The 15,296-nt window shown below is 47.9% G+C and overlaps 1 protein-coding gene across 1 annotated transcript; it reads right to left on the bottom strand.

The window, feature by feature from the left end:
• Window positions 1–8,250: 8,250 nt before the first annotated feature.
• On the bottom strand, window positions 8,251–13,053 carry LOC147600894 (trypsin inhibitor ClTI-1-like). Its single transcript, XM_086747635.1, has 4 exons — window positions 13,005–13,053; window positions 12,604–12,641; window positions 11,809–11,918; window positions 8,251–8,326 (listed from the first exon to the last, which is right to left on the bottom strand). The coding sequence occupies exons 1-4, from the start codon at window positions 13,051–13,053 to the stop codon at window positions 8,251–8,253; spliced, it is 273 nt and encodes a 90-aa protein (XP_086603761.1).
• Window positions 13,054–15,296: the final 2,243 nt, after the last annotated feature.

Raw genomic sequence — 15,296 nt, forward strand, 5'->3', positions numbered from 1 at the left:
GTTGTGTGTCAGCAACGGGGCCTCAGGAGGCTCCGCTCTGGTGTCCCTTGCCCTTTCTCGGGGCACAGCCCAGCCAGGGGCTGGTCATCAGGGCGGCTTGGGCAGGACGGGCCCCACGCTGGCTCCAGCCAGGGCCTGCAGCCCCTTAAAGCTTGTTGCCAGCAGTGCCCAAATGCTGTGTGGGAAGAGCCTGTGGCTCCCATCCCTGCAGTGCTTGCAAAGCCTGCCCTGTCTCCCTCCCACCTCTCCTACAGGCCCCCAGCTCCTGCCCTACAGGCAGCTCCTGCCCCACTGGCCCGGTCCCGTGCTCCCTGCCACCCAGCCCTGCTGAGGCCCTTTTTCTCCTGCCTCCTCCAGGCCATGGCTGCCGGACTTGGCCTCCCTGTGATTGTGCTGGCCATCCAGCACGGGCTGAAGAGCCATCATCAGAAAGACGTGGCCACGGCCCAGCAGATGCAGCAGCGTGAGGAGTATCTGCGTGAGGAGATGACTCAGCTGCTGGAGTAGATGGAGCAGAGCAACTGCATGTGGGAAGACTGGCTCCTCCGGTCTGTGTTGCAGCACCGGCTGCTTTTGACCGTGGCAGGAGCCATGGTCCTGCTCGCTGAGATCTGCTGGCTGGCCAGGGAAGTGAACTTTGCCTCTGTCAGCTGCAGTGAGCAGGACAGCTCCAGCAGCGAGGAGGTGGTGGAGAAGGAGGAAGATGAGGAGGAAGACCTCAGTGGTGTCAAGTCTTTGGCTTGTGCATCGCCAGTGCAGGGCCTGCCTGAGACGTGCAAGGTGCTGAAGAAGCTGGTGGGCGACCTCCTCGATATATGCCAAGTGGTTTCCAAGAGGACTTTGATGCCGCAGATGCAGCCAGCCGTTGGGATGGATGACACCTATGAAACCTGGTGCATCCACGAGGACAGCATCTCCTAGCGCCTGCTGCTGTTCCTGCGGCCACCCCCCGGGCACTCTTTCAGCCTGGAGCCGGCCACCTCGGGGCAGCTGCCAGCAAGGCGCTGCAGCGTGCGTGTGGGGCTGGAGTGCATGTGCTGGAGGGAGCAGCTGCTGGGGGACAGTTTGTGCTTTCTCCACCATCCCGAGGACAAGCTGCGGACGGATCGGAGCTCGTACCTCCTGCGTACCCTCTGCACGTGCTCCTACTTAGACGTGGAGAAGATCGCCTGCTGGGCCCAAGGGCTGGTGAGATCAGCCTGGCTGCTTTTTCCTCAGTCGCACGACTGCCAGCTCATGGTGCTGCCCTCCTCCCACTCCTGCAGGTTCCAGCTGACAAGCCCCTCCAAGATGAACATCTGCACTGAGATGACTTTTGCAGTGCAGCAAGGCAGCTCAGTGTCCTACCTGAGCCTGGAGTAGGCAGAGGCCGCCTTCACCAGCAGCACAGCGCGGCCGGAGAGCTGCGCTGCTGTCGAGGTGCAGCTTTTCAGACCGAGGGCGAGGCCACCCAGCAGGACAATTTCCACGTCCCAGGTCTGCAGCTCTGCGCCCACGTGCTGGTGGCCCCAGGCTTCTCCAGCCATGCCCGTGACCCTGAGGACCTGCTTTCCTCTCAGACGGACGCGGCCCGGGTGACAGTTTCGCACACTGGGCCAGGCTGATCGCAGAGACTGCCTGGGGAGTCTGCGCCGCAGATGTGGACAAACGAGGCGTGGAGATGACGCTGCTCGAGAGGAGCTGAGCGTGACGGGAGTTTGGGGAGTCTGCCCTGGTCCAGCTGGAGATGCCATTGCAGCTGAGAGTGCTGTTAGCACGTATAAGGGGATGGGACCAGCCATCCCACTGGAAAGAACTGATGGGCCCTGTGGGCCCTTTATTTGATACATTGTAAATAACAATATAATTTTTATTGTAATGAAAATAAATGAATTTGTTTTAACCAACTCTCTGTGAGTGTGCCTGGAAAGCCCTTGAAAGTTCTAGCCAAGCCCACGCAGTGGCTGCTGGGGTCTCCAGGTAACGAGCACGCCTAGGAGACCACCTTAACCAATGGGGGCTGACCTGACCGTATCGGACCACAAGCCCTGGTTTCCCTTGGGTTGTAACTGGCGTCTGCTGGGAGATCCCTTTGAGGCAGCGTTCCTTGGAGCAGTGGCTCTCAATTGGAGACTCTGCCCTTGGATCAGGATGCCATCCAAGGAAACCCTCCAGAATTCAGTGTCCTTACCTCACAGAGGAGTGGTTGCACGTTTTAAGTCATCGTTCTAAGCTTACATTTGGTTAGTTACCAAATCTAGACGCGTAAGTCTGTAGGGCCAGATGGGATCTACCCAATGATACTGAGGGGGCTGGCAGAAGTGTTCACCAAGCCACTTTCCATCACTTATCAGCAATCTTGGCTGAGGTCTTAAAGGGCTTTTCCAACCTGAATGATTCTATAATTCTATGATTCTTATTAGATAAACTTAATGTTTGATGTGAGTTTCCATTCACAGTTATTTCACTACTGCTTTGTGCATTCTTGTTATTCTTATGTCTCCTAATATATTGTGGGGCAACCATATCCATCAATTTACAGAACACCACAAATTCCATTTAAAAAAAAAAAAATCCCCAGAAAGTCTTGGAATCTCATGTTTTTGCAAAGCTGGTGTTTTAGAAATTTGCAGTGAGAAACAAGCTACTTGGAGTTTCCCAATGCTTTCCAGAAGGTAAGAGTATGCCTGCAGATAGCTATTGCAGAGCAGCCCCAAAGCTTCCCAAGAGACTCACTCTTCACTTTGACAGATGCTCTTCAAACAGAGTGAAGAGAGAGGGTTCACTCCAGGTGTCCATTTACAGACATCTGCGGCTTGCTGGGTGTCCAGAGTATTGGAAGGGTACTGGCAGGTAAGAAAAAGAGTTTCCAGGAAACTCAGGCCCTTCTGGGCCAGCAGTTTGAGGCTGCTGCAATATGCCATAGAACCTACAGAGACACAGGACTATTCCTAGACAATTTCAACATCTCAGTCCCAGCCCTATTCTCTGCTCCAGAGAGCCTCACAGTCGCATTTTTCATCCCCTTGGCCTCTGTCACTGGGAAAAATTGAAACAGAGTAGCTGAAGTAGGAACAGGTTTAGATCAACTCTAAATGCTTTTGCATCTAATGTGAGAAAGAGTAATTAAGAGCTGCTTAAAAGGTAAAATAAAACAAGTGTACCAGAATCTTATATAGTTTCTCACCAGTTGACAAAAAAAAAGCACTTAAAACGTTAATTTTTCTGCAGTGTAAAGGTGAGATTGATTCACAGAAGAAGGTCACTTTTTTCTCCTGAGGTCGTCTAGCTAAGAATGCTCTGTCCAGAAACCTGTGCTGCTTCTATGAACAGGGTTTGAAGCAACTGCTGCGTGACCAGCTGGACGATCATAAAGCTAACATGGAACTCAGTGCAATCCTATGCATGACAATGAATGCCACAGGTTCATCTATGAGATATCTGCCCACTGAATAATTTAATTTTTTTTTAACAAAACGATGTATTGCAGATTCTCTTCGAGCAAACATACTTGGATTCAATGATTAGGAAAAAAGCAAGTTAACTTTGCCAAGTAGGTGAGGTTGACTGTGTACCAAAGACACTAATAGTACAGATGGAAAGAAACAGCTTGTTCTGGTTTTATTTAGTGAGGGGGGCTAAGGTGGCAGCTTCTGGAACAAGCTGCTCTAGAAGTGGTTCCCCTTTCTTCAGTGGACTCGGCCGGGCCTAGGGCGGACCCGCTGCTGGCCGAGGCCGAGCCAACTGGTAGCGGAACGTTCCGTGATAATGCCTCTGTGCTAATGTATTTAAGAAGGGGAAACCAGAAAAAAAAATATAGGAGAGAAGATGTGAAGATGCTGAGCAGGGGCAGAGACGGGGAAGCGCGAGCCTTGTGGGCCTTGCAGGCCTCAGCCTCTGGTCTCCCGCCGGGCGGCTGTGTGGGCCCGACTCAGCCCGGCCCGGCTGCAAGAAGTGGAGAGGAGATGAGATGTGAAGAGATGCTGAGAGGCGTCTGCCTGCCTGTGGTGAAGAATTTTTGTGGTGAGAGGAACGGCTGCAGCCGGCAAGGTCATTGAAGAAGGAGGGGCAGGAGTAATGCGGCTCCTGACCAGAATTCCCCTGCAGCCTGTGGATCAGCCCACGTTTGTGCAGCCCATGGTGAGGCAGTCTGTTCCCCTGCAGCCTGTGGTGATGACCGTGGTGGAGCAGGTTGTCCCCCTGCAGCCCATGGAGGTCCACAGAGGGGCAGAGATCCACCTGCAGCCCGTGGAGGACCCCACGTCGGTGTAGGTGGAGGCCTGAAGGAGGCTGTGGCCCGTGGAGGGCCCGCTGGGGCAGCCGTTCTGGAGGGAGTGCACCCCGTGGAAGAGAGGACCCACGCCGGAGCAGTTTCACGAAGGACTGTGGCCCTCGGGTGGGACCCCACCCTGGAGCAGGGGAGGAATGTGAGGAGTTCTTCCCCCAACGCCAAAGCAGCGGCATGTATCAACGCCTGATGAACTGACTGCAACCCCCATTCCCTCTTCCCCCCTGTGCCGCTCGGGGGGCGGGGGAAGGTGGTAGAGATAATGTGAAGCCCGGGAAGAGGGAGGGGTGGGGGCAGGTTATCTTGTTCTCGGTCTCATTATCCTGCGGTGTTTTTAGCAATAAAAGTAGTTTTCCCCGTGTCGAGACTGTTTTGCCCGTAATGGTGACTTTAAGGATTTCTCCCTGTCCTTATCTGAAACCTGGAGCCTTTTTTGTTACATTGCCTCTCCCTATTCTCTCGAAGGGTGCGGGGGTGAGAGAGATACTGCGTAGTCTGGCCCCTACTGAGGCTGAACTACGACACAGCTCCTAACACAACGTTTATGCATACAAACGATTATTAATAAGAAGTCTTTCTTACATCCGCACTGAGATCACAAAATAAAAAGTGCTTTAAAAGAAAGCAAATGCTGCCGCCTAGGGAGCAAGATGAAATCCACAAATTTAAGGCCTTCATGCTGACTTGTCTCCCACAGGATTCAGACCATAGCTCCCTGTTAGACCTCTCCTTTCTGCAGCTTTAGATAGGTGCTCTCCCATAGACAAGGGTTTTCAACAGCCAGCAATATTTTTTAAGCCTTAAATGTATCAATGGAATCGTGGTGGGTTTGATACATTTCTGTCACACCCAGGAGTACTTCAGGATCCTCAGTCCTGAAAGACTCTGCTAGCAATTCAGGGAGGGTTGTTACCGCCTCTGGTTGAGAAAACCTGCAAATCCTCAAAAGAGTGACTGAAGCAAAGGGGCTGAGCACATCCAAATTGCCCACAACTAAGCTGGGAGCTGGAGTCCAGCTGTCCCAGAAAACACACCTGCAGTGTCTGCTGGGCAACAGTGTGTGGAGACCAGGAAACATTTTTTTTTACCTACATTTCCTGGACAATTTTATTTTAAAAAATATTTCCACAGGAGGAAGAGTTGGGAATTTAATCCATTAAAAAAGCTCTTCTTGTAGCTCAACCAGGAACAAAATAATTCATATCTACCCTTCATTAGCAAAAGCCAATAAGACATCTTATGACCTTCATTTGACCTAGATGGATGGCTGCACATTCTCCTCCCAGTCAGATCAAGACTGTGCTGATCCTGGGGAGCTATAAAATACCATAAAATCCTAATCAAATAAAATATTATCCGCCCATCAGATAGAAAAGAGATCCTTTCATACCTTGTCTCACGATCTGTTTCACTAGCTGTCGTTCAGCTGGTATAATCCCTTGTGAGCCTCATGCAGATACAATAAGCTAATGAGAATGCTTGTCGTAAGGTTTACTGATGTCTGAAGGTTACAGTAACATCCTTCTGAGTTACTGATTTTAAATAGTTCATAAATGCCATGAGTAGATGCCAGTCAACACTTTGAGCAATCAAAGTGAGATATGGATTTTAATGTCTCTGATAAATCAAACATGGTGGTCACCAAGCATTCGTGACTTGTCCTGTACTAGTCAACTTTTAATTTCAAGGAGTCTGGGATTTTATCAATTCCTGTCAGAGCCAGGCATGGCATGACTCAATGCTCTACACCAGTCTCTCTGGCAAGGAGAAATACATCTCTTTGCTCCAGCTAGAAATGTATGTTTAAACAGTTTGAAGAACAGCAAGAAGTATAAAGCACCATTTAAAATGAAACAAGAGAGAGCAAAAGGAAAGTTGGGCAACATAGCTACAGCAACAAACTTTCAGACCTGTTCCATCCAAAAAACACTTTGCCCGGAGGGTGAATAACAGTAAGCCACCTGAAAATAAAAGTCTAATGAAAATAAATTTATAAAAATAAGGAGATTCTGGGCAACTCCTGCTTTCAATTATTCTGTTTATTTATTACAATAAGAAGAACAATATAAAAAGTTTGACAGAAACATAATCTCAAGAGAAAAGAAGTACTTGGTTTTGTGGAAAAGTTAATGCCGCCCACTCCAGGGAGCTCTGGGTACCAAGATGGAGAGGGCTGCTAGATGCAGTTCAGTGTGTCTGTGGCCTCAGCACCTGGGTACTTCACTGGGCTCTGAGCCTGCCCCATCACCTTGCCCTCCAAGTAACACACTCCGGAAACAGGAAGCATGGGAACACAGTCTGGCTTCAAAAACCTCATTTCTGAGTGACTTCCCTGAGCAGCAAAGGCTAGAGTTGCCAGCAGTGAAACCATTAGTTGGATGATGACTTTGGGAACAATTAGATTGTTGTTCAAATTTTGGGCAACTAGAGCACGTGGAAGTCATCAGTGTTGACCCACTGTAGCCACTGATGCAAGACCCACAGGCTGTCTTTCACTCTTTGCCACTTAATTTTGCTGCTTTAGCAATCTGCCATCTAGACAACTTCCTACCACACCTGTAGGTAAAATGGACCTCTAACAGCACCACCGCAGGCAATCGCATTAAATCGCATACTGAAATTCTGAGACATCAACTTTTTGATCTAGAGAGGTTCATAAATGCCAAATTGCAGTACAACACTGGATTTTTGGGTTTTGGTTTTTTTTTAGTTTGGGAAAGGATACAATTATGTTTTACATTCAGCTCTGGAAGGATCCAGTTGACAGCACTGAGGGTCATTTATTTGTGAACATTTATACAGCTAACAGGACTGGAGTTGTTAAAGTTCCCTTGTAAGCACAATTAGTTATCAAAATAGAAATACAAACAGAAACAGCTTATTGTTTCCATCCACTTGCTAATTCATAGCATAGGACACAAGTGCTTTGGCATTTGGCACAATTTGAAGAAGTAAAAATTTCTAGTTCTGGATGTGGAAATGACAGCTGGGAGCACACAGGAACTTTCTCAAATGGATTTGCCACCAATAGAGAAATTGATTTTCCCTCCACAACTGATACCTTGTTGGGAGGCTCCGGTTATCTTTCTTTTCTGTCCACATACTCCTGTCTCCACATGACAGCTTTAGCCTAAACTTCCAGCCCTCCTGTTGTGCCACACATGACATCCCACCGTCAATGATTAGCCTTTGCATGAAAGAGATGAAAGCAGGCATGTACTGGGAGACAAGGATAGCTTTGACCCTTTAAAGGAACCCTTTAAAGACGGAAGCATTTTTGTTTTTCAAAACCAAAGTCACTGACCTGTAAATGTTCATCAGGCATGAAGTGTGCTGTACATCTCTGCCTGTGCTGCCACTGCCCAGCAAAGCCTGACACAGGCATTGTCCGGGGCCGAGGCTAGAGCAGGCGCCACTTGGCTTGGATCAAAGGTAGAAGCCAAGGTTGTGTGCCCCCTGCCCGTGCCTCCAGCACTCCAAAACAGCCCTTACTTGGGGCAGGAGCAGAGGGTGCCCAGGTCACTGCCCTCGGCTGGCAGAACCTGCAGGCAGGGAGCCAGGGGCAGAGGCTTGGTACGTCAGGCTGCCATCACCAGGCTTTGTTAGCCGCCACAGGAAACCCCTCCGGTGGCTCCCCAGGATCTCAGATCCTCCCAGGAACAACAAGCAGCTGCTGCTGCCAGCACTGCCCACAGTGGAGGTGCTGGGGCCTCCCAGGTTTGCTGTGGGAGTGACACCGGGTACCCATTCATTTCCTTCTCCAAAAAACTGACCTACTGGTATACAGTCAGGACATCTCTTTCTTACCCTATGATCTATCTTGCATGAGAAAATAAATTGCGGTTCAAGTTATAAGTGTATTATGGCTATGTTTATAAACACTTTTTAATACAGGAACAGTATTTTGTTTAAACAGGCAAACTTATTTATTAAGACAGGCTACACAGAAAGTACATTCAAGGCATTGTTGCCATTTGGACTGCCTACATCTGTCTCATTTTCTTGACAGTTGGCTGGCATATTCCGTTCTTGAAAATCTGGACATCCTTCTTATTTTCACTGCAAGTAGAACAAAAATATTTTAGAAGAGAAGCCCTAGACTTGGATTTAACAGAGGCATTTCATAAAGAGGACTCGCTCATGTCTTTCTATGTGTTCAGTTACATGCAGCGATGCATTTAATTGCACCACTTATGGCAAACACTACTGCAAAGTAACTGTGATGCAAAGATTTATGAATCATACACACAGAGCAAGTAACTTACCAGAGACAGCCTCACTTCAGGCTTTGTTACTTGTAAAAACCTGATAAAGCCATCTGCAAATCTGAGAAGTATCAAACCACATGGCAAATCCCGCCATGAGGACTGTGTCCATTACAAAGCACTTAGGCAAGTCAAATGTCACAGTCTCTGAAGTGGGAACCAGTTCTACTGCTTACAAAATTTCCCCCTTTCACTTGGGAATTCAGTGGGAACAGTATGCACCCTGATGCATCTCTGCATCCCAGGCTTCACCAAAATTTGAGGGTGTGGTTCTCTGAATGCTGGAATTTTCTTTAAGGAAATTTTAGCCAAGTCTCCCTTAGTTTGGGAACATCAGATTTTTTTCTTTAAGTCCCATACATGGTACTTTGGGGTGCTCCAGTTACAAATCTCAGTTTACCAAGCAAGTACAGATACAAAAAGAAAGTGATAGAATCCAAACTGCCCTAGATCTTCAGTTTGCTTCCCTATCTTAATAGAATCAAGCTGGTTTACTCCTCATGAAATTCAAGAGGCTTGCAATTACCCAAAAGCAGGGACAATCTGTACTAATAGTGGTATCAAGGATCTTTTAACCAGAAGGTAGTGGAGCAGATTAGAAATATGAAAGGAAAAATCAAGCTCAGGGGATGTGAAACAGATGTAAAGATGTAAGGAAAAGTTCTGGCAGAAGGACAGCCCTTACACTAAACCCTGCAGAGGCAGCTTAAGCTGCTGCATCTGTTTCCAAAGACGTGCCTGTAGTGCTGCCAGACTAGGTTTAAACTAAGATCAGCTGTTGTCACTGCTACTGGACACAAAGTGGGGAAGAGATGGGAATTGCATTCTAGCACCCATTTTAAAATGGGTTAGATCTAAGCTTTAAAAATAATAAAAAAAAGGTAGGGATGAAGATCAGCTTTGGTCTTACAGTTAACATGGTGCATTGCAGAACCAGGATGGGCAAGGTTGTGCTGCAGCTTTGCTCCAAGTGTTTTATCCTTGTTGTGTTCATGCCAAGTCAAACACTATAGAACAACAACTCCAGACTGAACTAGAAAGCTACTGAGTATGGCAGCTACTGAATTATTAAAGGAAAAAAAATCAGGATAGTATTTGATCACCTTGTGCTCCTTCAGATCAAAATGCATGTTTCTGAGCATGTAAGATACTAGCAAAAAAGATGGTTAAGACAAAAATCTACCTTGTGTGTGTAACTGGATTAAAGCCCACGTTTCACAGAAAACATGTACATTATGTCTCATACTAATAAGATGTAAGGCCCATCATGGATTACTTAAGGAATTGAGTGAAAATAAACAGATTTGCCTGGAGAACCCTTTGTGCTATGTGCAGTGCTGTATCAGGAATCTGCCATGCACCCATCTGGAATGGAGGGATCATGCCTAAAGATCAAAACGTCCTAGAAATGTAAGGTTGGATCTCAAAGCCCATCATTCTGCTCTGAGAAAGGATCAAATACACTGAGATGCTCTCCTGTCTATATTTCCACAACAATGATTTGCACTCTCTATGTGTGATACTTAGCACTTCTCTTTGACTTCTGTTGTACCGATTTCAGTCCATTTCTCCAGATCCCTGGGAATTTTGATACTGTCCTGCACAGATCATTGTATCTCTTGCTATTTTGCAAATTTTTATTGTCTTGTTTTGGATATCCAATTCATTACAAAAATACTGAATTATGTACCACACCTAAAGGAAATACCACTTTATAGCTCTTTCCAGTTTGACTGTAAAACGCTGATCACTGCTTTTAAACCACAGCATTTCAAAGTGCTGTGACTTCATTCTTTAACAATTTCAGCTAAATAACTATTTGTCTTCTTATGTGAACATCAAGGGGAGCTATGTAAAATACTTTACTCATGTCATGGAGCCACACTTTTGTTGCTTCCTACTCTGCTAAAAAAGTTCCTACTCTTGCCAAAAAAAACTAAATCTCACAGATTTGGTTGGATTATTTCTGACAAATCTGTATCGGCTTTGCTTAATCTGTTTTTTACCTCTGGCTGTCTACAAGTCAGTCTCAGTAACTCACTCCAACATCGTCCTAGGCAGCAAAGATGGGTAGGCTTCTAATAGGTAACATGCCAGCACCTCTTTTTGCCCCTTTTCACAGATTATACTGTGTGTGCAATCTGTGCAACACACAAAACCCACATTGATTCCCTGGGTTTTTTTTCCAGATTGTAGGCTTAGCAATTCTCTTTGCAATTTGTCATTTGCTTGGATAGTTTGTGATGTATTCTCGTGAAAATGCTACCAAACTCTGCAGATCTGCATACCTTTAAACGTACTTTGACACCTTCTTCAAAATATTATTTCTTTATGTGTTCTTTGATACCTTTGATACTTTCCTTATTCTGGCCTATGTTTCCTCTGTCTTGGCAATTTGAATTTTGTAAATTATCTAGTCTCAATTAATCTTTCCCTCAGCCCAAAGTCAGGAATATATTTCAGACTTCCCTTTCTTGAGATCTGTCTATTTGTAATTTTGTAAATGCCTGTCACTGCTGTTGTGCTACTTCCACTTCCTCCCTCTGCTGGAAACAGAAATCCTGTTATTTCATTTATATAAATTCCTTTCACCATCCAATTCAATTCATTAGCAGTTCCTCTCAGTTTGTACTGGGAGGATGCTCTATAGATGTTTCCAGTCCATCGTAATGGGGGGTAACAATGCTCATTAAGTACTGCTTTTGTATGTTTTCAATTTGTTTTAAAAAATGATTAAATTATTAAAGAATAAAATACGCTCTCTCAAATATTAGGAGATCCTTTTCTTGATTTTTAAACAATCTGAATGGCTAAGTAGTATTTTCTCCTAACATCTGGCATTCTTACTGTTCTCTGTGAAAGGAAATATAGGAGACTGGATCTTGAATGTAAACATTATGGAATAAAATCTGCATTTTGGGTGAGATCTTTCATGTTTTCTGATGGGGAGTGCGGAAGAGTCCAGCATTTTATTTAATGGCAACATGGTACTGCATGAACATGACAGGCAACACTCCTCTGAGATGCTTCTCCTTAAGAACTACAAAAGCAAATATTCAATACTCCCAGCTAACTGAAACCAACCTAAGCCGTTTACAGGTACCATGATAAAAGCTGTTGCAAGGGATTGACTGTTGAGAAGACACTGGTAAAACTGCAGTTTAACAGAGTGTGAACGATGCAAAGCCAATAACCTATCAGTTAATTGGGATGTGTGGGTGAATATTTTGCTTGCATATAGGGAAGGGAAAGTTAGGATGTCAGTTAAGTGACTACCTGTTTGAAAGGCAGAGCATACACTCGTTTGAGTAGGTCTCTCCATCGGTCCCACAAACTGGACGGTACTGCCTTGTACATCCAGACACATGATACTTGTGGCAGGCAGGCTGGGGAAGATAGGTACATAAGAAGTCTAAGATAATCTGTTTGAAACAGGCCTCTTGGGCCCTTTCAGATCAGCAGCTTCTGATCTGAGAACTTCTGAAGAATACTGGCACACTTATGCACAGAAAGGAGCGCTCAACAGGAGTTGGCACGGCGTTATCAAGTGCCACATTATCTTTCACGTTCTTATGGGAATTTATCACTTGCGGCTTGGCTTCTACTGCCTAGCATGGCTTCAGCTGTGGTGTCAGGACATAAGCGTGCTAGAAAACACAGCTCCTTCTGACATCTTAACGTCAGAGGGATGGACGGACGGCGAGTCCTTGCAAAGGGCAACCACAGATTGAGCTGGTAAGAGGTGGGAATCGCCAAGGCACGTGTGCTACTGCCCCCAGCAGGCGGGGGGTGGGAACAGCCCCGGGTCTCTCAGCTGTTGGGCATCTCCTGGGGCTGAGCAGGGGTCCCCGAGGGGCGGCCTGCCTCTGGAGGTTTCACCTGCCGTTACCCTCCTCCTCGGGAGGAGCCAGGCCACCCCTCCGGGACCCCTGCTCTGCCCCGCAGCTCTGGAGCCAGGGCCAGACGCTCCTGCCTGGCGCCAGGCCCGGGGCCCTGGGGAAGGGGCCGCCCTGCGCCCGGAGGCCGGGTGGGATCGTCCTTCTCGGGGCCGGCGGGGCGGGCTGCACTCACCGGGAAGCTGGCAACGGCGTCGGAGTAGGAGAGGAGCCCTGTAGAGAACAACTGGCGTTAACGGCGCACGGTCCCGCTTGGATTCCCCCCGCCCCACCCCCCCCGCTTCGCTCCCGGGACCAGCCGGTGTCCGTTACCGGTCCCGGCACCCCCCGACCAGCCGGTGTCCGGCACCGTCCTGTGCCGGTTCCCCACCCTGCCGCCGGATGGCTCATGCCCGTCACCGGCCTAGATTCCGCGCCCGCGCCCCCTAAGCCGGCCAGTGCCCGGTACCGCTTCAGATTTCCTCTTCCTTGCGGATGGGACCGGACGGAGCACGGTACCGACCCGCTTCCCCAGGACCGGCTCGGTCCCCCCGCCTCCCCCAGACCTCCACTGCCCCGGCGCCGTGCGCCCGATACCGGCGAGAACGGCGGGGAGCAGCACCAGGACCGGTGTCGGCACCGCCATGTTCGCCAACGGAGTAACGGCCACAGGCGGGCGCGAGGCGAGGAGAGCGCGGGGGCGCAACGGCCGCGGCGGAGCGCGAGGGGCGCAGCGGGCGGGAGCGCGGGGCGCTGGGGCTGGCGAGCGAGTCCGGGCCGGCCCCGAGCTGTAGGTCCCCGTGGGGTCGCTCATCGCCCCCCCCCACCCCCCCCGCCGCCATTTCCACGGGGAACCCCCAGCATTTCCAGTGGCTGGCAACTGCTGATGCAGAAGCCTTCCCGGCACCACGCTCACAGGATGAAAAGCTTTAAACTCAGGGCCGTGTGGGGCAGCAGCCGAGTGAATGGTGGGTGCCCGGCTGAAATTTCAGCCTTCCCCGGGCCTCCCTCTTTGACTTCGTCTCGACAGAGTTGCCCTTTGATTGCAGAGTGTCTTGGGCAAGAGTAGGAGGATGGAAAACAGGCATGCAGTGCCGTGTGGCTCTTAAGGTCGTTGCCCCCGTCTCGTCATAAAGTGACATGAGGGGGCTTGTGCTGAGCTGTGCGTGCGTTCCTGCCATGAGGAAGAGAAAACCGATGCAGCCCCAGCAGTAAAGCCAACCTGCCTGCATTTGCAGTCGTGGGAATGCAGGCCAGCGGCGGCTGGAAAAGCTTGTCACAGTGTCCTGCCTGGGCGTCTGGGCAGCACGGCTCTCCAAAGAGTATCTCATCTGTTAGCCGCTGATGAGAGTGGTTGGCTTTGCAGAGCCCGGGGGCTAGCTTTACGCAGAGTCTGGCTCTGGAATTGTTTTTATGCAGTTTCCTAAAATCTAGGGTATGGGCTCCTTGTAAAACGTCCTACACTTGTGTATATGAGAGGAATTTAGACCTGTCAAGGATTTTGATACGTCCAATATGAGTACATACGCAGGCATCACACACATCCTTGTCTCTGTGTCAGCCTCCGGGTCCTTCCAAGCACAGCTTTTCTTCATCTTGAGTCACATTTGGGATGTGTATGCAGCAATGATCTATCCTGTCTCTTAAGTATCCGCACACTCCATGTTCTTTGAGTAAAAGCATATCCAGAGCCATCCTATTCTGTAAAGTCATTTTGGAAGTGGTCTGTAATTGTAGATTTAGATCTCTAAATCCTTTTCTTGTCACATTAGCCAATTTCTCCACCTGCCCTGTTAGTTGGTATAACCATTCTCGATTTCTATATATGGCCAAAGGGGTTAACAAGGATTCTAGGGCCCAACCAATTCTGACTCCAGTACTGGGTTCATTCCATTCATCATCACCTTCTTCCGATCTTTTTACTCGTTTTATCCTCAAATTTTCTAAGGGTCCTTTAAAAGGAGCCTTTTTCCAAAGCGGGCATAATGTTGGCATTCTTAAAGTAATTTGCTTTACCTTTCCATCCATAGGTAAATGAGTCGTCCAGGTTCCATCACTCATTGCCCAAACTAAGTGTCCTGGGCTTCGAATGGTAGCTCTCCTGCAACTAAAGAACGTTCCCCTTTTTGGTTTAAATGTCTCTGTCAATTGGAGGTCATTTCTAAGTCCTCTACACAGACAACCATATTTCAGGGCTGCGGCTAAAGGGGGAATCTCCTGAATTGCTACGTCTTTAGTACTACAATCGTATATTTTCTCACATTTCCACCAGGACACTTGACTTTCCTTTTCTCGTCATGTGGTCCCTTTGTCATTTACTAGTGGCCCGGTTGTAAAGATTGAGCCATCCCAAGTAAAACACCAAGAAGTTTTGGCCATATATTGGAATCGAGATAGTATGGACATTGTCCATATTGAGTCCCAACTAATTGTTTCTTTTGCATCACATTTCCATTCCTTAATCGATCGAGTTATATTTCTTGCCATCAAACTGTCATTAATAGGAGGAGGATTCATTAATTTCTCACAATCTGCCCCATGTTCCAAATTAGTCAGATTCATCGTTAGAATTCCCCATGGGATGGACTCACCGACTGCTCTAGGTATGGGTAAACATGCGGTAATTTGTGTTAGATTCTGTAAATTGGCAAATCCCTTGATCAATCCTACCATCAAATTTTCCTCTTGGGATTTCTTTGGAAGGTATATCACCTGTTCGTCACCTGTCCCTTTTATCCATTCAGTTTGTGACTCAGTTACAACTTTTGACCAAACTCCCACCAACATTACTCCCCAGATTAGAATCCATTTTCCCAGAGTTTCAGGATAATACTTATGATTAGACATGTCTCAGAGTTAGTTTCAAAGTTTTAGGATCCCTATTTACAA

The sequence above is a fragment of the Chlamydotis macqueenii genome, chromosome 4 (assembly GCF_036417535.1).
Source record: "Chlamydotis macqueenii isolate bChlMac1 chromosome 4, bChlMac1.mat, whole genome shotgun sequence".
NCBI classification, from domain to species: domain Eukaryota; kingdom Metazoa; phylum Chordata; class Aves; order Otidiformes; family Otididae; genus Chlamydotis; species Chlamydotis macqueenii.